Here is a 24518-nt window from a genome sequence, read left to right on the forward strand (position 1 = left end):
GGGATTAATAAAATGTATCTTTGCATCCCTGACTTTCTCTCCCTCCCTCCTCTCTCTCTCATTATATATATCTTTCTCTATATTGTCTATCTCTCTATCATCTATCTATCCACTCCATTCTGTAGATACTACTGTATATAGTTCACATTTATAAATATATTTAGCTTGTACTACTATCGAGAAAACTTTGAATGCAAGATTTCTCATTTGTAATCTGATATTTACAATATTGCTCCTGAGATGTCACTACTATGTCTTCAAATTCATAATAATCACACATACTTGGTACCAGTTGTATATTTACATATAGTGTAAATGTACACTATATTTACAGATATTGTTTATATACAACAGGTAAGGCAGATGTCCAGTGAATGATTTTCCACAATAAGATTACACAAGAAAATCGTATTTATTTCAATTCAGATTTGATCCATTTTAAAGTGCAAGCTGACTGAAAAAAAAGGACAACTGTCAATTTTGTTCAAAAACAGTGGCATAATCAGTGTTGTGATTTTTACAAAAAGACAAGCACAAGTAAGGCACATGAGAAACATTCACTAAATATGGATATCTGTGGTATGTTGTGCATGGAAGACTTGACAATAGTGGAAAAGTATCTTTGGCTAATGAAGATCATTTAGGTTACTTCAAAAAGATTCCACGTAATGGTCTATTAAAGCAAAACACACTAATCAAGGAATTATATGTTCCCTTAAGCTGCAGCAGAGATTCACTGCATGGTATGCTTTCCCCCTTTTTCTCATAACAAATTTTACAGTAGATCTCCATACAGATGAGCATAAATGATTAACATTTTTTAAGGTAAGGAGTCATTAGAAAGCAGTACACAACTCCGATGATGGGGGGGGGGAACAAGGGGATACAAAAGTATATTTTTTCATTTCATACAATAGAATTGCAAGAAATTGTACAGGGAATCATTTTCATTCTTCTGGTGAAAAAATAACAGTCTATACCATCATTCTCATTTTGCAAGTGAATTTAATGAAACCATTATTTTGAAAAAAGGAAATAGAATACCATTGAGATGGTCATTCTGGTGTTTACAGTTGTAGTTCAAGTACTGAGTAATACACATAATTTAACATAACAATCAAGCAATACTAAGCAACCATTCTGTCAGTTATATAGCAGTCGATGCATTGATTAGAGATGAGAAAGAGAAAGGGCTCAGCTTGTAGCCTGATCCACTGTAGAATTTGTTCTGAAACTCCACCCTGTAAGACAGAGACAAATCATCTCTTAACAAATACAAATCATAATACACACAGAGCCAGTATTTTCATCTAGTTGGCTTCACAACATCCTTTCAAAAACAACTAAAACCAAGGCAGTCACAGGCTGCAACATCCCGCGACATCCCTGAATTCAAAATTTGACCTGACCTACTTGCATAGGTCAAAGATCAAAACTAGTGCTCTGACCTATGTCATTGATCAAAGCACTAGCTTTGATTTATGGTCTTACTCACACTAGCCTTCTCCCTCATCTTTCTATCTTATCCAGTTCCTGAATGTACAAAAGTGGAAATTTTACCTTGACCTAGCTTTCTCAAGATCAAGGTCATCATCTCATTTTCATCCCCTTTGCTGCCTGAGTAATGTGCTTTTTGTTTCATCTTTCTATCTGCAATGATTGCGAAGATATTTGGTGGACTAACGGACGGACGGACAAGCACACGAACACTGACAATTACACATCACTGCTTTGATGCAGGATGTAATCATACATTTTGCTTTTAATAGTGGTCACAAAGCTGACTGTCTTTTCTGAGTGAAAAATGACATGATAACCTTAGGTATGATACTACTGCCATGAATGGATTAAATAATGACAATTAAAAAAACAGCATATTGTAATCATCTTCCACGTATATACAAAACAATTTGAGTTCAGCAGAAGTATTAGTTTCACCAATGATTGGGGGGGGGGGGGGCAACAATAAACAACAACAATAAAAAATAAGCATGTAACCCACCCTAAAAAAATAACATGTTCCCAACAGATTCAGACAGTTCACAGAATTGATTAATTTGAATGAAAATGGATGGGAATCCACTGTTCAGTGGAAAATTGCTAATTGTGCTCTTGGAGCCTCCTGAATCCAAATTGAAATTTTAACATGCAAGATGCATGATTCAGCCACAAAGGTATTGTCATGAAATTTACTGCATGTCACATTTGTGAAGAAACCTAGGCTGCATATTGTCTGATTAAGCAGACTTTGCTTTGTCATTTATGTGAAACTGCAAACAAAGTACATTTTGTTTTGTTGTTCACTTTCTACTACTTGGATGATCATCAAAAATTCAACTGGAAAAAAACTGCTTGGTCAAAATATCTAGATAAGCAAGTATTTAACACATTTTCCCCTTCTCGTCTCCTGACTACCCTTACCAGTGTAAACGAAGTGCATGCAGGAAAGCTGAGAGCCCCTCCATGATCAGCAGGATGGCGACAGTCAACAAGGCAAAGAAGGCGAGTATCACAAAGAGGACTGCTGAGCCAACATAGCCCTGCCATTTCAGGGCAATACGCATCACCATTACCCACAACACCTCTGACAGCTCTGCAGACACAAATAATTCACTGTCAGACACCAGTGCTTGGAAAAATACATCATGTGCATGTGAGTAACTGGCTGGAAAGAAGAACAGTGTGCTAAAGTCAAACAGGAAGTCTGTGTGTTCATAAATCATGTAAGTATTATGGGCTATGCTGTATTTGTGTGTGCCACTTACGTGCGTGTGCTAAGCTGAGAGCCCAGAGTCGGAGGTACGATGCTGTGTTGGAGATGCAGCCCAGGCAGTACTCTATCGTGTGGATGGCCTGATGCATCAGCACATCTGCAATATCAAACTTCTACAGAGAGAAAGTCCAAAACTTTACATACAGGATACAACAGAAACTCATCTTCTAAGCTGCTCAGTCACCTGACTTACACAGGCGTCTATTTTACCTCATCATCATCATAAGCTTCTTCCTCCAGTTCACCCTGACGGGTGTTGATGTTGCCGTCATCAGCCACAAGCGGACGCCTGTCTTCCTCCTGATGTTGCATAGAACCAAAAGTCTGACAGACGATTCTTCTAAGTTTTAATGAGGGTTCTATAAAGTCCAGTCAAACACAGACTCACCACTTGATGTTGTCTCCTTCTGAATGTGACATATTCACATATGGGCTTTCCTAGTAGGAGTACTGGGACAGAACACAAGGCCAGAGCCACCAGGACCCTCTGAACCACAACCTGTGTTGCAGGAAGAACCATTAAGATTGTAAAAAAAAAACCTCTAATGATAATATACTTTTCTGCACACAGAATGTTTTGAAAATTGTTGCTTATTAACTTAGATGCACAGCATGCAAATTATATTCAATGGTTTCTGGGTATTTATTCAGTCACTTTTACTTCTCCTGAGGAAGTTATGATCAGTTTGTTTTGCTTGTTCAAAGCTAAAGCTAAGATGCAGCTATTTGGAGTGGAGAAGAATATAAAGAACGATCTAAGAACTTTTTTTTTTTTTGCTTATGGGTATAAACTACATGAAGGGACTTTCATGAAACCCCATAGAAAGATTGGACATGCATCAAGGAAGCCATGCCAGTTTGGAGTAAATCTAGATAAAGGGGCAGAAATAGGAAGGTTTTCTACTTTTTGAAACTTTTTTTTTTAACTTTTAGCATTGCATGTCTTAACTGTTGGGCATTGGCAGAGTATGGCAGGTGTGTGTTCGAAGTGCCTTTCCAGTTCATAACGTCCTACAGATGTTCACTGGTTTGAGTTCATTTTAGTAAAAGGGAGTTGGTAGAGACTTAAAAACATACTCAGAGATAAAATGCAAAAAATTAATGTCTACAGGTTACTCTAAATCACTAAATCCCACAGCACACAGACTAGAACCAAGGCAGTCAGAGACTGCAACATCCCGCGACACCCGTGAATTCAAAATTTTAATCTGACCTACTTTCAGGGTAGGTAAGTCGCGGGATGTTGCAGTCTCTGAATTCAAAGTTTTACCCTGACCTATGAAAATAGGTGGTTTGATCTATTTTCACAGGTCAGGGTAAATCAAAAGATATGTAGATCAAACCACTAGCTTTGACCTATGGTCTTACATCGGCCTTCTCCCTCGTCTTTCTATCTTATTTGGTTCTTGAGTGTACAAAAGTTGAAATTTGACCTTGACCTAGTTTTCTCAAGGGCAAGGTCATCATCTCATTTTCATCCCCTTTGCCGCCCGAGTAATGTGCTTTTTGTTTCATCTTTCTATCTGCATTGGTTGCGAAGATATTTGGTGGCCTAACAAACGGAGGGACGAATGGACAAACACATGAACACTGACAACTACAATGCATCACTGCTTTGAAGCGGGATGTGTCAGAAATATAAGGAAATACATTCTGCAAAATAAAAGCAAGTCATACTCCACACTGGTGATTTTGTGAAACATGTAGCTCATGCCTTATACACTTTTCTTTCAGAGAAATGATCACACACACACACACACACACACACACCTGTCCTTTATAGAGAGGTGGGTTCTGAGGGTTGTCTGCGAAGAGGAACATGTCTATGAAGTGGATAAGTATACTGGGAGCAAATTTGGACTGGTCGGGGGTGTACGCGATCCACTTGAAGACCACCATGAACACCAGGTAGCCAAACAGACACAACATAAAAATCAGCTCAGGGATCAGCACAAAGAACACACTGCGTATCTGACGGAAGTGCCTAGAGAAAACAAAGATGAGTGTGGACATAGAAAGATACAGCGAAGGAACGTCAGAATAAATGAGAATAAAAAGAAGGGACCACTCAGTAAGAAAGGATTACTAACCAGTAGTTGAAGAATGACAAACAGACTCCAAAAGTCATGTGAATGATACCAATGATGATTGACATCTTCATCTTGTAGGAGTTGAGGAAAGTTAGTTTGTTGTTGGCCAGTCCCCAAATCTGACAGACAAATCATGAGACAGAATCAGGAAGATGCAGCAACAAACAAGAGGATGAAAGAACACAGATTGTTACTCAAGGTTTGAAGAATGTTAAGATCATACCGGGTCAATACCAAAAGGATAGGGGCTGGTGAAAACACCAGCTGTAGTAGCATCCATTTCCAAGTACGGATACTTTGCCAGGACCGATGAACTGAAATAAATCGTATAATAAGATGGAGCAAAAATGAGGTGGAGAATGAGTGAAGCAAACCGAAGCAGAAATGTCCTCACTTCCATTTGTTCTGTTCAAACATCGGACCGACGTGCCACGCAGAGTCGAAGACATTGAGACCTCTGCTGAAGCATTCGTTATAAACAGCCCCCGTGTAGATGGAGAACAGTCCCATCAAGAGAATCAGATACCTTCCTCCGAACATCATCCTCCAGATCTGAAACACAGACGTTTAATGTCAGCATTCAACCTGTGAGGCTAAAGACATGCATGGGCTCTGTTGATGTACAATTTTGCTGATAGCTTACTTTTATTTGTTTGGTTTAAGAAAATATATAGACATCTGATATACTGTAGGTCTAAATCGGGAGATACACTGAATATATTTTTTCATATCTATTTCACTTCTCTGGTTTGGAGAAATGATTGGTGTCACATTTTTTTATTTGAAATACCTCATTGTTGTTATTCTGCAATTTGGGGTCTTTCTCCTTCAGAACCATCCAGAGGGCAGCCAGTGTCATCAGAATGCCATGACCCACATCCCCAAACATCACAGCAAACAGGAAGGGGAAGGTAATTATGGTGTATACCGCTGCAGAGGCATTGAGAGAAACGACTCGACTGAAGTTGATGGAAAAACTCAACATTACATGGAGCAGTCTCTGGGATTTTAGCTGAGCAAAGACTCTAAGTGGTGTCCAGCCATACCTGGATTGACCTCACGGTAGCTGGCCACTCCGTAGGCATCAACAATGTTTTGGAAGCCCGCTGTGAAAGAGTTTAGGGGAAACAGGGTAGGTGGAGGGGTGGAAGAAGGCAAGCGGTTGTAGAAAGAATCAACCCCGCTGCCACTCTTTCTCTGAGGACGAAGGGAAAAGTAGGATAAAAATCGATTGGTAGAAGTGAGGTGGCTTGCATTATTGACCAGTTTTGGCAGTTTTACATCTCCTTACCCCTCCCTCTCGCAGAGCGCTCTGCAGTTCAGGCAGCTTGGCAGTGGGACACCAGGCCTCGGCGATCAGGCATTTGTCAGTGACGGAAGGGCTGCAGAGATTCAACACCATCTGGACGGCTTTACACTTCTGCACCCTCACTTTCCACTGAGGCAGCAAAGCCAACGCCCGCATCAGCAGCTGCTGCAGGAAGGCCTCAGTCTGAGACAATACCTGAAGTAGAGGGAAGTGAGAGTGAGAACAGTTCTATTTCTGTGCTTTTTAACATTCTAAAATATTTTTATTGTACCATTGCACTGTTATTACATACATGAACGATACTTACAGATTTAATATCTTCAATTCTGCCTTGAAGTCCATGGAGAATCTCCTCTCTCTCTGTGCTGCTCTCGGGGTATACAAATGTCTGTGTGTGGAAGCTGTGAGGAAGACAAATCAGAAGATATTCAGGATCTTCCTCAAACATTCAATGATGAAATCTGTGAATTAAAGGGCAACGTCTTGTTGTGTTCCTTGTTGTGTGACAACCTTTAAAAAAGTAATAAAATTTTTCTGGGTTCCAAAGACTTTCATGTAGAGGATTCCTTTTCACACTCACTCCATCTGATCAGCTGCATCGCATAATCCAGTGGAATTTGGTTTGAATATCTGCAACAATCTCACTCAGACCTGTTCAAACCTGGAAAAACTTGTTTAAATATTGCCTCTTGAATCAAACTTAGGATAAGAATTTATCTGTGATTATTTTTTCCTCAAATGGTCTTTTCCCTGTTTCGAATTAAAGATATGTAAAATATTGAATGAGTAGATTTTAACAATTCTTTTTTGTGATGGACGTGACATGCATGACATGCAAGTCTTTATGGAATCCGGTCTGTAAGATGACAACAAAAAAAATTACTGTTGGAAACTGGTGGAAACATTTACCCACCAATCACATATCTTCTTCACTTTCTGTCCAATCTGATCTCCCCAGTAGGAAATTAAGAATACGGTCCATTGCACCAACTCTCCCTGCCAATGAAGAAACAGCTGTGATAACATACACATAACACGTGCAAAAATTTCTTACATGACTGAAATCGTCAAGGACTGTCCCTCAAACAGAACGCTTTCACCCCTCCCAGTTCCTACTGTCTCCGGATGTTCAAGACGTTCCTCCATTTCTCTGAAATCCACAATAATATAGCCACGACAGGCCCGCCATAGCAACCGCTCAAATGAGGGGACCTTCCAAGGATGAACCACTCCTGCCACAAAACTGAGACAGAGGAGACGACGTCTGAAATGTGTCAAGTGCAGAGTAAAAACCTGAGAAACATAAGAAGTTTAGCAAATGAAATCTACCTGAGGTGGACATCCTGGCGGTTATCAAACAGGCCTTGACTTTCCAGGACAGGAGGTGGAGACTAGAAGATGAAAACATCTTGCAGTTTGTGATCTTTTTCATTATTATGAAATAGAATTTTTTTTTAAAGTTTTGTACTACCTGAGAAGCTATGAGAGAGTGTGTTTTGTTCAGGACACCTCGGCATTGACAGAGTTGGGTCAGCTGAGCGCGGAGGCTGTCTCTGTTCCTGGACACCTAGTGAATCGCATGAATGGAAAAAAGAGAACTATCAGGTCAGTTAATTTAACCTCTTTTGATTTTTCGTTTCTGCTGTGTGTCAAACACTCACCTCTCGAAGCTCTCTGGCCAGCCTCTCACATTCTTCCTCTATGGCGATGAGCTCACGGGGCTGAGGAGCCAAAGGAGTCGGGCATGGAGGAGGAAGGGGACCCTGTAAGTGTGGAGGCAAGGAGCGATTGATCTCCATCTCCAGGAAGTCTGATGGATCAATAAAGAAGGTCAGAAAGGGCAACAAATAAACTATGAATGAAAACATACAACAAGTAAACACTTACTAAAAGTTTTCTCCAGTTCTTCACATCTTCTCACTTCACCAACAAACTTCCTCTGAAAGGCGTTCACATTTGGATTTAACTGAAAACACAAATACAGATGGGAGAGGAAGTGAGAAACTATAGAAGAGATGGAAATTCTAGCTTTTGGACAGTGACTCAAAAAACCTCCATCATCTCTTTCCAGTTCTGATTTAAAAAAACAACATTAGTGACTTCCATGAGGTCGCTTGCTACAGTGGTCCCCAAACTTTTTTGCATCAAGGACCGGTCAAGGACAGGATAAATACGACTAAATAAAATGATACGACCAACATAAAAACGTTTTTTTTCGTCCAAATATCCAATCCAATGAATATGCAACTTTAAAACTGAAGTAATGTAAGTTATGTATTTTTTCTATGCGTCTCAGTACTAATCGACCAAAGGACTGGTACTGGTCCACGGCCCCGGGGTTTGTTGACCACTGATCTTCAAGTAACAATTACAAGAATGTAATTTTCAGACGTGTATTACTCTGAATCAACAAGAATATTGATCATAAGTTTGTAAATAAGACCCAAAACACACAAAACAGGGTTAAAAATCAATTCACCATGTCCAAGAGAAATTCTTTAGAAATAGACCAGTTTGTAACTAATGGATGAGTTTCTTCACCACATTAGCTTGAGCCAAGAGTTTCTCCAAGAACTGAAGTTACTCACGTCTCTGAACTCAACCAGGCCCAGCTCTCCCAGTTCACTGACACAATTATAAGCAGAGCCGGACTGAAGGAAGAGCTGCACCAGACACACCTCCTCACTGCGGAACAAGGAGCCCATAGCTACCTGCAGAACACCATGGACAACAACAACAACAAAAAAGAGGACAGTTCTCAAAAAACTGAGAGCACAGCTGAAGAATTGACCGTTATAGTGGAATTAGGAGTACTGTCGAATAAAGAGGAGAGCAGCAGCAAGCAGGGAATTCACTCACTGGTTTTGAGTGGTAATGTGATAAAGCAGAACTTCATGAGTGGAAACAGAAGAAAAAGGAAGCATCAAGTCATGAGTGTGATCAAATGGGAATTCCACTGTTTCCATACAAATTTACAGCTAGTGTCTCGACAACGCCCAACTAGATGTGACCGATGCACTGAAGCAGAAGCTCTAACAATGATCCTGTCATTATAGAGATTAAATGCTTTAATGAGTTTTTGTTGATGCTATTTAAATGGAAGTGTTGATTTTAGTTTATAGTCATATTTGTGGTTAGTTTGAAGCACAAAAATTTCCATTTTATAGTACACTCACCAATACATACAAAACAAAGATTTAAACAAATGAAAATGAAATGAACACGGCTGTGAGTCAGACTGCACTCATTTTCAAACTGACAGATAACATGAAATATAAACTAAAGGGAACATGATTCAAATGACAAACATGCCATTAAAAGTGCATTAAAGAAAAAAAGCCTTTAGTGTAACATTTCCTTAAACAAATAGGAACCTCAGGTCTTTCACTTCTGTAATATCTGGATGGTTTTCATCACACCCTTTTCACTGGAACCCTGTTGTGATGAAACCCAGAAAGGTCTCAAATCTGAATTTGAACAGCTGATTCATTTTGACAGAGGACATGATTTTATGAAGACCACTCACTAGTCACTGCTGTCACAGAGGACTAAAAAAAAAATCATCTTTATTTGTACTTCCTGGAGTACTACTTTATTTACTTTTAGATGTGGTATAAACATACTATTTGAAATGATTTAGATTAAATATTTTGAAATCCCCAGAAATACCTGTTGTCGTTTTCATTGTACAATGTAGGGCTTGTATAAAAAATGGTATCCCAGTACAACTGAGCCACTATCAGCGCCCATGAAGCCTTATTGTTTCGTCCTGTATGTACAAAGTTATCAGAGTTTCGCCGGCGGTAGTGTCAACAACACGAAACCGAACGAGCAGCAGCCAATCAAAGCTGTAAGGTTCCCATCACAGACCCTCAGGTGACCGATTGGGTCGTGGTTCACATGTTCCCTTCACGATCAACAGAAACAGTTCGACAATAACACCAGAGGAAGCTCCGGGACTCACCTCACCGGTCTGCCTCCCAGACTCCACCGGATACCAGGCAGCTGTCTATTAGAATGGATGGCCCCGCAGCACCGATCCCCACACCGGCAACCGTACGGAGGTGTTTATTAACGTCCACTTGTGATCACACTTCCTATTCATATGCGCCCACTTATGGCAGTCTCGTGTGCGGGTGACGTATGAGTCACTGGACCACGTGAGGCCGAGTTTCAAATGGCGGCTCGGACCGTGAATGTAACATTAGATGCTAACGTCTGACGTTAGCTTGATGATTACAGTAATGGGAATCATGTGTGCAGTTTTTTTGGTTTGAATTAAGTCAGTCGTAGAATGTTATTAAATTTATTTTAATTATGGATGTGTCTAGATTTTTTCCCTCGTTAATTTCAAATATTTAAATGAACATGGCGTTCGATGGGTTTCAGAACAGAAAACCTAATTGGCTCAATAAGACAATAATGTAGCCCTAGTCATTAATGAGACGTTTAAAGACACCATTCATGTAGTACATCTGAAGACTTTCATGGTGAAAGGTTCAATGACCTTAAGGTTCATAAATATAACATAAAGTCAATGAACGTTTTCTATTTGATAAGTTTTATAAAAAAAAGCAGGTATATATATACATATATACACATATATATACATATATATACATATATATACAGTATACTTCAATTGAGTTTTCCAGTTGTCTATTGTTTCACGTTTCCACATTAAAAATATTTTTGTCTTGCAAGACAATGAAATTACAGTAATTGTAACGTAAACAAACGAGTAAAAAAACTTTAAAACAAAGAAAACATGTAAAAAGCTAACAAAGTGCACAAACAACCCATCCTATTGTGTGTAACTGCAGGTCATTTTGTTGTTTGATCTTCATTAAAAAAAGAAGAAGAATGGCAATACAAAAGATTTTTATTGTAAAAGGGTAGATTTGCAACCTGTAAAATAAAAAACAAAAACGCATTTGGAAAGACAAAAGTTTAAGGGAAGCAAAAACAACATTGAAAACTACATTTTACACAGATGAATATGAATCTGATTCAGCTGTTTGTTTTTTTTCCAAAGATGCACATCAAGATGTATTTTCATCTTAATAATCTAAAGTTATTGTATGAAGCCAACCTACATAAAGAAGCAAAGATTTTGGTTACACCAATTAAAGCACCCGGCAGTGTACTACAAACACATACAAAAAACCTAATGAAATCATATTTTTTCACAAATAAGACAGGGATATTACATTGGCTTCTGCAGATCATTTCACATAATCTACACTTCAGACTTACAATGTCAACAATCATCTGAACAATGGCTGCACTGGTTTATTCTAGCAGAGAGTTTTATGGGATCTCACTCCTGAACACAAGGACACACTAATTAAGCAAAGTTAGCAGTGAATTTTCTTTTTCTAGGATTTGCAGGCCAGTATCCAGGATAGGGACAACTAAGAAGACTGTTCCATCTTCCTCAGTTCTCTTCCAACCATCATTCTCATTTAGTTGATTTCTACAAACTGTAAAATTTGAGGCTTCTGTCCATTCCTGCCGAGGTCAAGAACTGAGCGTTCTCTCCAAAAGCCACCCCGGTCACCAGCCCTGTGTGGTCTGAAATTTGAGAAAGAGCCACGGTAAAAATCTGGTATTCAGTACAAAATCCCTAAGACATGCACCTAGGACATCATTCCCCCTCACCGGTGAAGTTGAGGACCTCAGACCATTGCTTGCAGATGTAGACGCGGATGTCAGACCCTCCCACAGCCAGGTAAGTACCACTCTGATCAAACACGAGGGACTTCACCTGGAACAGAAAATGAGAGGAATGAGGAGAAATGGAAGTAAATGTTTCATTTGGAGCCACAGAGATTAAATTTTAGCTTAGCATAAAGAAATAGCTAGTAAAGTTAAAGAAACTCACCTAACCACTTATAAACAAATGAAAAGTTGCAATGCTAGAATTTTACAGGAAATAACAATTTTTATTTTAATCACAGTTAAGTGGGTCAACTCCATTAATGGCTAAAAATATCATCACCATCATCTTTTCACCGTGAGAAAAGGTCACTCATTGCAGGAGTAGCCACATACAAAAGTCAGAAAACAATTGCCCCAAAGTGTAAAATATTCCATGGCAAATTTTGTATCTGCTGGTTCTAGATTCACTTTTGGTGTAGGAAATAATATTTTCAGAGCTCGGCAAATACTTGAATACTTGCACTTTCTTACTTCATAGTTGTTGTCGAGGGTGATGGTTTTGAAGTTCTTCAGTTTCCTCAAATCCCAGAGTTTTAGAGAGCTATCCTGGGCACCTGAAGCACAGCAACACAGAGAGATGTTAAGATTCTCCAGACGAACACTATTAAACAAATGCCAGGTCCTGATCGAGGGCTGTAGCTGTCCTGAGCACTGAAAGGACTGAATTTCACAGTAAAGGTTAAGATGACATCAAAGTGCAATTTTATGAACAACACTTCAAATGTGCAGCAATGTGGTGTAAAATTGTCGGCTCTCTTAACCTGTGGCTAGATAGTATCCGTTCTCAGAGAAAGCAATTGAGGTGACGGGACCAGAGTGGCCTGGGAAGTTGGCCACATTGGTGCGCTCCTTCAAATCCCAGATCTTGATTTGGGAATCAGCTGTCCCAGTGCCAAAAATGAGACCATCGGGGTGGAACTGGGCACAGGTAAGAGCTGGAGGGGCAGGGAGCAACATTAGCACCTTAAATTAATTCATTTAATTATTTTCACTGCCAAATGAACAATTCAAAAAGATTTTTACCACAGCCAGCGCTTTCATCAGTGACTTTGGTGAGGACGCGACCGGTCTGGATATCAGAAAAGGCCCAGTACTGCAGAACAATGAATAAAATGGAGAAATGCTCATTTGATGAGACAGTTATCCAGTGAAGATATCACTAGGACAGGTATGAAATACAGCATGAGGTCTGATATATTTGACAAGCTGCACACACCTGATCCTCAGAGGAGCTGAGCAGGTAGTCTCCAGTAGCATGAAGGGACAATCCAGTGACACCTGCCTCATGGGCACGAACCACCTGGACACAGTTGCTGCCACTGACAGACCAAACACGGATGGTGCTGTCCGGAGACGCGGAAAAAACCACGGACTATGGGAGGAAAGAAGGCAACAGAGCAAAGGATGAGAAAAAGGATAAAATGACCAACAAAAAGAGATCACAACACATCCAACACTTCTTCTGAGGACCGCAGAAACTGGAACAATTTAATGTATAACATTACTAGTCGATGCTTGAAACAAAAGATTACCTGAGATGGATGGTAAATGACAGAGGTAACCTTCTTGGTATGACCCTTAAGTGTCGCCACAATCTGCTCCTCATTTTTGTCAAACACAACCACATTCTTATCAGCTCCACCTGAGGAACACATGAGGAACGGTATCAAATATGGTGGCCATACAATGACCTGAAGATGTTAAACACACATGTCATGAAAATAATTTCAAAGAAACATGCAGCAGAGATAAACTCAATGTACCGGTGAGAACTTTGTTGGTATCTGAGGGGCACAAGTCCAGGGCCAGAATACCAGGAACACTGGCACTATGGAGACCCTGAAGGCAACAATGACAGCACACATGACATTACATAGAGTCCCTCAGTTGTAGTCTGTTGTAGTCTTCTGATTCAAAACAGAATAAAAAAAGAAAGATTTTAAAGTCTGACAGACAGAAGTCCAGACTTACAGCGTGTGAGGCCATTTGGCGATATTTGCTGAGATCCTCAGCTCTGACCAGCTCCTCTGGGACAGTTTTCCCTCTCTGGAAAAATACAGTCAAATAGTTAGGAGTGTGACAGGATGCACCACAGCACAGTTACAAGCAATGTCATGAATATAACAATGTAATACCTTCTTTCTCTCTGTAGTGAGGATGGTAGCTTTGTCTTGGAGCTGAAAACAGAAAAATGTTAAAACAGATCTTGGACTTCAGAAGAAATTACAAAAGCCACACCCAAATAAAGAATCACTGCATGGACAGGAAAAAACAATCTTACCTTTTGAACGATCTCTGGTGTCATTCCCACTTGTTCACTAATCTCCATAGGCTCTCCACCAGCACCCTGAGACAGCATTTTACCCAGTTATTAGGAGAAAGTATCATAAAAGCATTTGGGAAGAGTTTCGATCAGTATCAGACTGACCGCAATTTAATGAATTTATAAGTAAATAAATAATAAATCACCACTGCAGCTGGCTGAGAGGCTGGAACTGCCTGAGGAGTGACCAGTCCAGCTTGTGGTTTGAGTGTGGCCAAAGCTGTGAAGAGGAGAAAGAAACCGTAAGACAAAAAGCTATAATATCACCTAAGCAAATGTGTTGATTTAGAACCGATTTTGAAAAACTGGTGGGCGTTAAGACTGAAATTAAGCCCGGCTTTAGAGGACAAACTGCTACCAACAAACCTTCTCTTGCAGCAGTAACCTCTTTAGTGAGCCGAGCGATGACTCTGCAGGCGGCATCATGCTGATAGAGGGCATGTGAAAGTTCCTGGCGAGTTGTCTGCAGTTGCTGCCGAAGGGTGAAACTGTGAAGCATTACAGCATCCTAAAACAGAAAAGGTAGTAGTTTTTAAACACAGAGCAGCAACACATTCAGATTTGTCTATACAGATCAAAATAGAAATTCTTGTTACAATATGAAAGTGTTTTACTGAGGATTACTCCCGTGCCTTTTCCTCAAGGTTAACACTACTTACCCACTCATCTTGAAGGGACTTGAGAATAGCAGGAATACTTGTTGCTGATGGTGCCTTTGGTCTAATAGGATGGGACACTGAAACAGACAAGTTGCTTATGTTAAAAATAACATGCAAAATCTTCTTATACCAGCAGCACTAAAATGATAGGAGGCCAGTAAGTTGACTGAAAGTCATTCAGTATTTCACTATATGGGACAAAAAAACACTCTTTTACTTAACTTTTAAAGTTTATCGCTCACAATGGCAAGCGAAAAACATTAGCGTAGACCTGATTCAATATTTCTGTCAGGAAGTTTTAGAACATTTTATGCCCAGAGACAACGGAAAAAGTAGTGAGTTTCACACCTGTGGAATTTGCGATCTCTGTATCTTGCAAATTGAGTGGAAACATACTAAAAATCTCTATCAGTATAATCCACTGCACTTCACCATCTAAAAAATTGACTTTACAGCGTTCGTGAGGATTTAAATGAAGGATGTTTTAAAGTTTAATTAATCCTAGCTGCTTGCATGGATACGGAATAAACTTAAAATAGTGTGTGGGTGTTGAAGCCTCTCCCATTACCCTTGATATCGACGAGCTGCTCCTCAGAGAGAGGCTGTCCATTCATCGGATCCGTTCCATTCTCTGCTATGTATTTCTCGATCAGTCTGCGCTCGAACACTTGGTTGGACACCGGGGAGACGCACGGATGCTCCGGCACCTCGTTCGAAACTAAGGAAAAGTGTAACGAGAGTTTAAAAACAACTGGATTGCATCAAAAACAGGATCACAAACAGAAAAAAATAACTTTCCCATAGAGAAGTCGGCGCTGCATGGCCGCTAAATAGCCGATAGCTTTAGCTAGCCTGTACTACCCCCGTCTCTTGAATGAATTAATCTCCACTTACTTGCACAAACCAAAGACATCTTTCAGACCAGTACGTGACACTCTTTGGAAGACGGGATTACGTTTGACGCGCACTTTGTCGATTACTGCCAATAATTTACACTGTACTCAAGTTTCAAGTAGCACGCTGTCCTTTCATTGCCGTTACAAACGTGTCTTCTTCTACGCTTTTTTTCTGCGTTCTCGCGTCACGTTAGCGCCCACTAACCTCAGTTATCCACCACCGGAAATACGGGGCTTCCTCGTTTAATGGCGGAGTTTGGCGATTTAATGTAAATGTCGCCACCTAACGTTCGTCTGGTGAACTCCAGGCTTTCGCAGATTTCCAGACTGTTGATTCATATCTTTATTACTATGGCATATAAAAATAAAAAAAAATCGATGAAAACTAATGTACAAACATGTTCTGCCGGATGTTTTCCTGGTTGGCAGGTAATCAAATACTTATGTCATGCAATAAAATGCAAATTAATTTAATTTTCATACAAATTGATTTTCTAGATATGTCACTCACAGTTGAAGTGTTCCTATGAAAAAAACAGACCTCTACATGCTTTATAAGAGGGAAAATATACAAAATAAGCATTCTATCAAATATATGTTCTCCACACTGTATATGTACTGTATATATACAGCATATATGTATATAGTATGGCATGGCTGGTCTAGGTTGTAGTAAACTTGCTTGAATCGAGCTTGCATGGTGGACACTAGAATGGTGTGGCAGTGAGAACACACTGCCACACTAGTGAGAACTAGGCAAGTCTGTTTGTCATCAGCTTATACTGTATACTCCCGTCCTCATATATAGTCCACCTGAAGGAGAGCTGGTCCAGGATTCCTTTCTCTAACCAGGAAAGGGAAAAAATCAGGGGTCTCACACTATCTATGTAATCCAGCAAAGAATTAACAAATTAATCAATAATTAATAGTAAATAATTCTTAGTTGCCTCCAAATATACAATATAATAGAAATTAGCATCTCAAATGTGTTTGGTAAAGATATATTTTATTGTTTGAGAGAGAAAGTCAATGATCCAAAAACATCACAAATGTCAGTCCTGTCTCTTATCATGACAAAAATTATATCCTTGATATTATACTGTACATAACATTCACAGATGTATAGGCTATTGTAATATTTTGTGAAACATGTTCTAAATTCTATTTCTAAAACAAGCTCCATACTACAACACTAAATTATGGCAAAAATCAACAAACTCTAGAACAGACTTGTAATATAAGTAAATTTTATCACAATAAGGAATGGCTAGCCTGGAATAAACACATTAAGTAACTTTCTTTCACGGTATAGTACATACTAGTTCTCCTTTCCAAACTTGTGTATCACAATTCAAATATCATGTAGCCCTAGAGATCACATTACTCCCAAACATATAGCACATACCATCACTCAGCAAATGCAGTGCAGATCATAAGTGGTCCTGAGGGTATGGAGGTAGATAGGAACAGGAGATTTCAGGAGTGTCATCAACATTGTCAACATTGGTAGCAGTTTGTCCTCTAAAGCCGGGCTTAATTTCAGTCTTAACACCCACCAGGAGTGTCATCAACATTGTCAGGACATCTTAACTCATGCCTCCACAAAAATTACTTGAAAAATGACATGCAGTATCGAAAACGAAATGTAAAAACTAAGATGCAAAAGGCACAGATGAGGTATTCTTTTCCATTACAGCATCCCTCCATCTGAGAATCTTACAGCTTCTCCAATCCTCAAGTTTCTTCTTCCCTCATTTCAGCTCCAGTTCTCTGTTTATAAGAAGTTTAGTTTCTCAGAAGTGTAAACACTTGTGGATTCAGAGGTGTCAGTGTCTAGAGGCAGCGTGGAAAGATATTGTTGTGATTTGTTGCCCCTTTCTTTGCCTCCATTTTTTTTGATCTGAAACTGAACGCAGTCCTCAGAGGAGTGGAGACAGTCTGAAGCCCCGGGTACAGAGAAGGAAATCATTCTATCTTTCTCATTAGTTGTGTCCTGCTAAGAAAAAATGAAGAGGTGTTTTAATATTTGTTGATAACATACAAACAGCCCCAGCTCAGTTATGGTATTACCTCAGCAGTTGAATTGTGAGAAGGGGAGTTTGCAGCTGCTGATCTGTGTACTTCCTGGTTCTGTGATCTCGGGGTTCCTACCATAACTGGACTGTAAGCCTGGAAAACATAAACAGTAACATGGTTCACTCACATGATACTAACAACTTAAACAAAAACACAAAACCTGCCATCTCTTTTAACTCATTTAAATTGTCTTACAGAGTGACTTGGACTGGGTCTCTGGGTCCATTTTCTTGGCGTTCCAGGCTGTTGAGAGTGACTGTAGAAGCCTGAGGGCTGAGGCTGGCTGTAGTCCTGTAGAGACGAACATACAGACACATTAAGATCAGAGCTAGGACTTCCTCTGTGGAGATTAGGAGGGAGAGAAACAAGACAAAACATGTTGAACTTGATCATGAATCATTCAGATTCCTTGTTTTTCTTTTGGATCACACTGATTTTTCACATTATTATAGTGAAGTTAATGTAGATGCCCAAGGGTTTTAGAGTAGCATACCCAAAGTTTGCTATTAGCACCCCAGTGCTTTGTAAACCACTGAAAGCTGTGTCTTTGAATGAGTTCTTTGTCAACGATCCTATTATTTAAATTCAAAAAGCACTAAGGAAAAAGTCAAGCTCCACAATGGAAAGATTTATAAAGAAGCAGGTTCTTTTAACGGCCCCATTAATACTATTTTGTAATTAATTTAAATCTACCCATATGTCATACATTACATAACCCCAAAGCTACAACACCCATCGGTATTCAATTATAATCCCTCCTTTTTATTCATTGCTGCCGACAAAAGTGAAGTTTTCTTTCATTGGGTTGTTTTGTTTCATGTTGCACAAAAACTCAGTTGTTTTTGTGCAACATGACACAAAAACAACTGAGTGGACCACAAAAGGTTTTTTTTTTTTGTAGCTCCAGATAATCGACTATAGTAATGTCACTCAAGCTTATGCTGAAATTAAAATGTAATCATTTGTAGAAAACATAAAACCAGCATGACTAACTTACTGGCCATATTCTCTCACCTGAATGTTCACCCTAGGAGGGTTAGCTGGTGGTGCACGGTTTCCTCTAAGGCCACCAATGATCTGTGAGAGGCTGCAGTATGGGTATCTTTTCATGAAGAGGATGAAACCGGCCAGTGACACAAACATACCAGAAGGGACAGTGATAGACTTGAGGAGGGCTCGCCATCTGCCACCTCTTTCTAGATAGAGTGGCGTCACAGAGACAAGACAGATATTAGAAATGAACAGAATGTGATGAAGTAAAACAACACCCAAACACACACTGCCACTCACCAATCACATGTAATGTGGTAGAGGAGACCAGGTTGCCATTTCCATCTTTGATTTCATACAGCCCATCATGCCTTGAGGTGAGTCTTCCTATGACAACCTCGTTGACGGTGCCATTCCTGCCCAGAGAGATGAGGCCCCTGTAGCGTATGTCATGGTCTGTTATGTGGCCCTCTCGGATTAGCTGAACAGAGCCACGGGGAGGCTTGTAGTCAAAAGGGCCCAAGGAGGATTCATCAGGGTGTCGGGAGGGGGTAAAAATGAGGTTGGCATGAGGAACAGGAAGAAATAGGGGCAGGTTTAGAGATTCCTTGGTGAAGCGTGTGATGTTGAAGTAGTGCCCTGAACCCACATGCAGGATCATGAACATAGAGGGGAGCACACAATCAAAGGTACGGGAGGGTGTTAGATGGGAAAGGAAAGAGAAAGATAAATATTACACTTAAAGTTAAGATTAAATTAATATGTCAGCTTGTTAAACCTTGTGCTGTCATGTTAGTCTCTGCTCACCGCGGACAGTGAGGGTCCTTCGGGAAAGAACGTTCCCCATGCTGTCTCTCACAGTGAAGTTGCCTTGGTCTGATTGCGTCACCCTGTCAGCTACCCAGACCTTCCCGCCCTTTATCAGCCGTCCCCTGCCGGTACTGCTGGTCTCAGGATCTGTCCGATTCCACAGCACAACTGGCATGGACATCGGCGGAGCACCACGGAGAGTAAACTCCAGGATCGTGCCATTTTCAGGGATGTTGTGCTCAAAGTTTTCCCCATAGTTTCTGTAGTAGGACTTGGTGCATTCTGAACCAGAGCAGAGCAGAAACGGGTTAGAGGAGTCCTCAATTCTTCATCAATTCATCCATTTTAAACTTAATATCATGTAAGTAAAACCAAACTTTTACTATTACTGATTATATTATCAAATCCATTTACAGGCCAGTTAAACAAATAATTTTTGTTACAGACTAAACGCTTTAGATTTTGATTTTGAAACTTCTACAGGGGAAATTTTGCACCAGTTACAAAACCATCAAAGAGACAGGTCATTGTAATAAAACTGATCAATTTCACAAGCAGGTGAAATTACCTTGAACCATCAGGTAAACAGTTTCGTAGGTGAATCCGGATGACAATTTGATTGCATAGAGTCCCTGATCATCATGAGACACTTCTCTCAGGACTAACATCCTATCTCTGGTCCACTCGAACCGTGGGTCCATAACCTACAGATGCATATTAACAGGTTTTTGACACCATGGTCACACATTAAACAGAAAAAAGACAAACCACAACACACTTTTTCCTCACAATAGTGTTCTCCAGCAGGACTCGCCTCGGCCCCTTAGAGTCCGGTTTAAAAGTTACTGTTCTGGATGTTGAAAACACAGGCAGACGAAATTCCTTCCCAGCACAGACCATCTGGGCTTCTTCTCTGTCACCTATCAACGAGGAAAATTAAGTTAGCAACCTCTTCAGAAAATACATTTTGTTTGTGAAGGATGCTTGATGAAATATGACATTTCACTTACCTAGTACGACCCAACCTGCAAGGAGAGGAGAATGTGCATTGTGATTGATGGACCTGAGCACAACACCTGAACCTTATTACAATATCATTGAAGAAATGATGATACAGTTTCTATTTAAAATTTTAAAGAGGTTATAAGTGGTACAGTAAAAAATGACTTCAATATTGATTATAAAATGTGTTTGTCCCCAAAGGATCTATTCTCACACCTCTTTTATTTTCACTACATACTCTCTATTCTCAGGAAACAAACCTGGAGGCATTAAAGAGAGAGAACCCTTAACTTTTAATGTACAAATAACTTGTCTGTCAAGATTAGATGAACTGAATCCTAAAACATAAAACTATTATGCATACCTAATGTAAGTGTTGCCATATTCTATGTGTGCAAAACACACTTGGCTTTCATAGAGTACATATTTTTGTGTAATAAACAAATAAATACAAAATTAAATAGAAGTACTCTAAATCCATTTGTTAGGGTTATAATATAATCAGGGACAAATTAATATCCTCACCAAAGGACCTGTGTGTCCATCACAACTTTGTGCGATGGACAAAATGGTCTGTTTTTTGGACGGTCAACCTGTCGAGGTCAGGTGAAAAGAGCTCTCCAATGAAGCTCCACTATAAGTTACTATGCTATATACTATGTTCACTATATACTATAGTATTTAGTCTAATTCTGAGGCTTAAAAAAACAAAACAGAAAAGACTTTCAAGGAATTAAGGCTCTCTTTTCAGGACATGCAAACGACAAGCCAACACTACCATGTATTGATCTATTTTGAACTCTGTCCATTCACAAATATACTGTAGTTCTATGTCATTGAGGTGTGGATCCATTCAAGATGTTCCCAAACAATCAATAAACTCCTGTATTCAAGTAACATATTTGTGTCTGTGTTGTTGTGAAGAGACCTTTCACTGTTCTGGTCTTGCAACTTCATTTTGGCTATTTACATGTATTCATCCTGCACATTTGATTATATCGGTTTTCATTCATGTATATTTACTATTAGCTCTTCTCATTTTTTATCTTTTAACACATTAGATAGCACAATTACACATTCCAGCCTTCAACATAGTGTTTTTTATCTCCCCAAAACAAGGTCAGAAAAATACTAGACCCTAAATGTCAAAAACAGCAAATGAAGCACCTCATGTGTCAACCCTTATGTCGTGGGGAAATACACACCCTCAATAAAAGTATGACCTCTGACTTTCTGCTTCAAGACTGACTGAGATTTACTTTGCTATTTATCAACAAAATATCTGTAAATGCTTATAACATAATAAATGAAATCTAATGCTAATTGATTCCATCCATGAATTAATGATGCATAAATGATTTAATTTGCATTTAGAATTTAACACAACCCTGAGTAGCCTTGCGAGAGAAATCTCTTCTTAATTATCGACTATTAATATTAATGAAAACGCGTCACCAAACACAGAAACACAGATTAAATAACACCAGTGAAATCAAACACCGTGTAAACAGATAAACACACACAATGTGACAACCTACTAGTATTTTTCGAAAGAGTACATTGTAACTAACAAATAAAACATTATTAAATATTTATTCAGCATTATTTAAGATATTATTATAACACATGTACATCAAATAAGGTTCTACTATACCATTTTTTGGAGAACTCACCCACAGCGAGAGGAAAAGTGAGCAGGGCAGCCAGCAGCACAGAGGAGGACATCTTGCGTGAAAACAGATGAGCGTGTTTCATCTACAAACACAGAGATACGCAGAGATTATCATCAATCCTCTCACCCGAAAACAAGCCGCTGGACGTGCGCCCATCGATCAACAGGCCCGAGGTGACCTTCGATACGATTCCGGTGACGTTTCTCTATCACCGACACGCACGCAGACGGCTATAAACCCTGATCAATACTGTAATACTGTATTCCAGTCTGATCCATCACGCCCTGTGCGTTTTGCAGTCACGTCCACTCAGGTTTCCAACATGTTTCCAGCCTGTGACCGGTGTCCACCGTTTGGCACTGATGTGATTCGATGCAAAGGTCTTTGCAGCACCGCGTCGGGACTCACCTGCAGAATGCACGAAGAATAAACCCACCGCTGTTTGTCCACCAATGTTGACGTGAATAGAATTTAGCTGATACTAACGAGCTCTACGAAGCGCGCATGGGCACTGGAGCCCGTCTCTAATTTGTGTGAACGGTGAAGTGTATTCCCAGTCGATGCTACTACGCAAGATGCGCCACACGCTTTTCACTGCGGTCGCGCCATCTACACTCCGCGCTCGGGATCTGCGCTGAAAAATCAGCTGAACGTGGACGTCGATGCGTTTTCCAAAAGTCACGTGTTCTGGTATTTTGTCTTTACGCCATCATCTCCACAGGATGCGCCGATACACACAAAGAGGAAGTGCGTTAATTGCGTTAAACCAACAAGTCACAGCAACATGAACGTAAACACACACTGATGCACATGATGTTATGAGCCGAATTGCTTTAAACACATTTTACTGATAATGCGTGACCTAAATACTATATGACCAACGTTAACTTATTTTCTGCCTTGTAATAATAATAATAATAATAATAATAATAATAATAATAATAATAATAATAATAATAATAATAATAATAATAATAATAATAATAAATAATAATAATAATAATATTAATAACAACAACAATAATAATACTATTATTATTAGTAGTAGTAGTATTAGTATTAGTATTATTATAATAGTATTATAATAATAATAATAATGTGTGTGTGTGTGTGTGAGCGTGCGTGCGTGCGTGTGTCCTTTTGAATCAAACAATTAAAAAATAAATGAAATGAAAGAAATGAAGAAAACACACAATTTCTGTCATTACATTACCTTAATCTTTTTCTTTCAGTGCGTTTAAACTTGTGAACTCATTTTTTTATTTATTTTTTTATTTTATTTTATAATAATAATAATAATAATACAATTATTATTATTATTATTATTAATCATACTAATGCTAATGCTAATAATAATGCTAATAATAATAATAATAATAATAAAAGTGAATGAAGTTAGGTCAAGCGTGACCTGACCTGACCTTTACAGCTGATCGTTTTAGTGTTTGTCTTTGCAGGAGAAATCTACAGTAGGTATTACATTAAAAACATAAGCATAAAACAGTCACAGCATCATTCTATACTTATTACATTTTAGATTTAAGTTCAAATTAATGTATACGATTGGAACATGAATGAAACGCATTCACGTTTCACTGAGAAATATTACGTTTTCTGTTTTGGCAGTGGTTCAAACTGTTTGTCTATTTGTGAATTTTGGAAGAAAGCAGTTAAATCCATGAGGATTCGACTTGTGGACGGGATGGTTCGAGTCCCGGGTGGACCACAGTGGATGTACCGTCAGTGGACCAGAGGACACTGGTGAAAAATGGCTGCTCAAAGGCAAAAAGCTGTGCAGTGGGGTCCCATCTGTTGAATCCTCAGTCATGGTTTTGTATCGTGTGTGTGTGTGTGTGTGTGTGTGTGTGTGTGTGTGTGTGTGTGTGTGTGTGTGTGTGTGTGTGTGTGTGTGTGTGTGTGTGTGTGTGTGTGTGTGTGTGTGTGTGTCTGTGTGTGTGTGTGTCTGTGTGTGTGTGTGTGTGTGTGTGTGCGAGCGTGCATGCGTGTGTCCTTTTGAATCAAACAATTAAAAAATAAATGAAATGAAATAAATGAAGAAAACACACAATTTCTGTCATTACATTACCTTAATCTTTTTCTTTCAGTGCGTTTAAACTTGTGAACTCATTTTTCTAGTGTACCTGAACCCCTCTCTGTCGAACCAAGGTCCAGCGCCTTCGAAACAACACATGCGCA

At 39.4% G+C, this 24518-nt stretch overlaps 3 protein-coding genes across 9 annotated transcripts; all 3 read right to left on the reverse strand.

The window, feature by feature from the left end:
* Positions 1-393: 393 nt before the first annotated feature.
* Positions 394-10297, reverse strand: tcirg1b (T cell immune regulator 1, ATPase H+ transporting V0 subunit a3b). Of its 2 annotated transcripts, XM_068324879.1 has the most exons (21): positions 10137-10297; positions 8761-8883; positions 8060-8138; positions 7834-7982; positions 7644-7739; positions 7502-7563; positions 7289-7415; positions 7086-7168; positions 6480-6573; positions 6155-6367; positions 5910-6060; positions 5654-5793; positions 5258-5415; positions 5087-5177; positions 4864-4982; positions 4544-4757; positions 3162-3272; positions 2984-3073; positions 2766-2886; positions 2422-2593; positions 394-1241 (listed from the first exon to the last, which is right to left on the reverse strand). In XM_068324879.1, exons 2-21 carry the CDS (start codon positions 8875-8877, stop codon positions 1148-1150), a joined length of 2481 nt encoding a protein of 826 aa, XP_068180980.1. In that variant the 5' UTR covers positions 8878-8883; positions 10137-10297; the 3' UTR covers positions 394-1147. The 2 variants fall into 2 exon arrangements, with proteins under 2 accessions (XP_068180980.1, XP_068180981.1); XM_068324880.1 differs by lacking the exon at positions 8761-8883.
* Positions 10298-11042: 745 nt separating this feature from the next.
* On the reverse strand, positions 11043-15932 carry prpf19 (pre-mRNA processing factor 19). The gene is made up of 16 exons (XM_068325697.1): positions 15770-15932; positions 15444-15593; positions 14876-14952; positions 14583-14724; positions 14363-14436; positions 14175-14240; positions 14029-14070; positions 13865-13939; positions 13657-13732; positions 13426-13535; positions 13110-13265; positions 12917-12986; positions 12655-12828; positions 12365-12447; positions 11834-11939; positions 11043-11746 (listed from the first exon to the last, which is right to left on the reverse strand). The coding sequence occupies exons 1-16, from the start codon at positions 15786-15788 to the stop codon at positions 11649-11651; spliced, it is 1518 nt and encodes a 505-aa protein (XP_068181798.1). The 5' UTR covers positions 15789-15932; the 3' UTR covers positions 11043-11648.
* An 838-nt stretch (positions 15933-16770) lies between these two features.
* LOC137603022 (uncharacterized) lies at positions 16771-24517 on the reverse strand. Of its 6 annotated transcripts, none has more exons than XM_068326193.1 (11): positions 24409-24517; positions 22323-22404; positions 20658-20672; positions 20437-20567; positions 20216-20351; positions 19645-19929; positions 19138-19476; positions 18862-19043; positions 18043-18138; positions 17842-17940; positions 16771-17767 (listed from the first exon to the last, which is right to left on the reverse strand). In XM_068326193.1, exons 2-11 carry the CDS (start codon positions 22402-22404, stop codon positions 17546-17548), a joined length of 1587 nt encoding a protein of 528 aa, XP_068182294.1. In that variant the 5' UTR covers positions 24409-24517; the 3' UTR covers positions 16771-17545. The 6 variants fall into 6 exon arrangements, with proteins under 6 accessions (XP_068182294.1, XP_068182295.1, XP_068182293.1 ...); XM_068326194.1 differs by lacking the exon at positions 24409-24517 and adding an exon at positions 22731-22937 and having other exon boundaries at positions 16771-17764; XM_068326192.1 differs by lacking the exon at positions 24409-24517 and adding an exon at positions 22731-22937.
* Between the last annotated feature and the right edge of the window lies 1 nt (position 24518).

This window comes from Antennarius striatus, chromosome 10, assembly GCF_040054535.1.
Source record: "Antennarius striatus isolate MH-2024 chromosome 10, ASM4005453v1, whole genome shotgun sequence".
In the NCBI taxonomy this organism is placed as follows: domain Eukaryota; kingdom Metazoa; phylum Chordata; class Actinopteri; order Lophiiformes; family Antennariidae; genus Antennarius; species Antennarius striatus.

Excerpts from the sequence above, each read along its gene's own strand:
- tcirg1b (XM_068324879.1), bottom strand. The coding sequence starts at position 8,877 with ATGGGCTCCTTGTTCCGCAGTGAGGAGGTGTGTCTGGTGCAGCTCTTC. Across the intron at positions 5,416-5,653 it reads TGCAGAATAACAACAATGAG|ATCTGGAGGATGATGTTCGG; the intron begins GTATTTCAAATA and ends TCTGTGTTTCAG. Across the intron at positions 4,758-4,863 it reads TTGTCATTCTTCAACTACTG|GCACTTCCGTCAGATACGCA; the intron begins GTTAGTAATCCT and ends TGTTTTCTCTAG.
- prpf19 (XM_068325697.1), bottom strand. Across the intron at positions 13,266-13,425 it reads TCATTTACCATCCATCTCAG|TCCGTGGTTTTTTCCGCGTC; the intron begins GTAATCTTTTGT and ends TTCCTCCCATAG. Across the intron at positions 12,829-12,916 it reads TGATGAAAGCGCTGGCTGTG|CTCTTACCTGTGCCCAGTTC; the intron begins GTAAAAATCTTT and ends CTGCCCCTCCAG.
- LOC137603022 (XM_068326193.1), bottom strand. The coding sequence starts at position 22,404 with ATGAAACACGCTCATCTGTTTTCACGCAAGATGTCCTCCTCTGTGCTG. Across the intron at positions 20,352-20,436 it reads TCCTGCTGGAGAACACTATT|GTTATGGACCCACGGTTCGA; the intron begins GTGAGGAAAAAG and ends ATGCATCTGTAG. Across the intron at positions 18,139-18,861 it reads CTCCTAGGGTGAACATTCAG|GACTACAGCCAGCCTCAGCC; the intron begins GTGAGAGAATAT and ends TCGTCTCTACAG.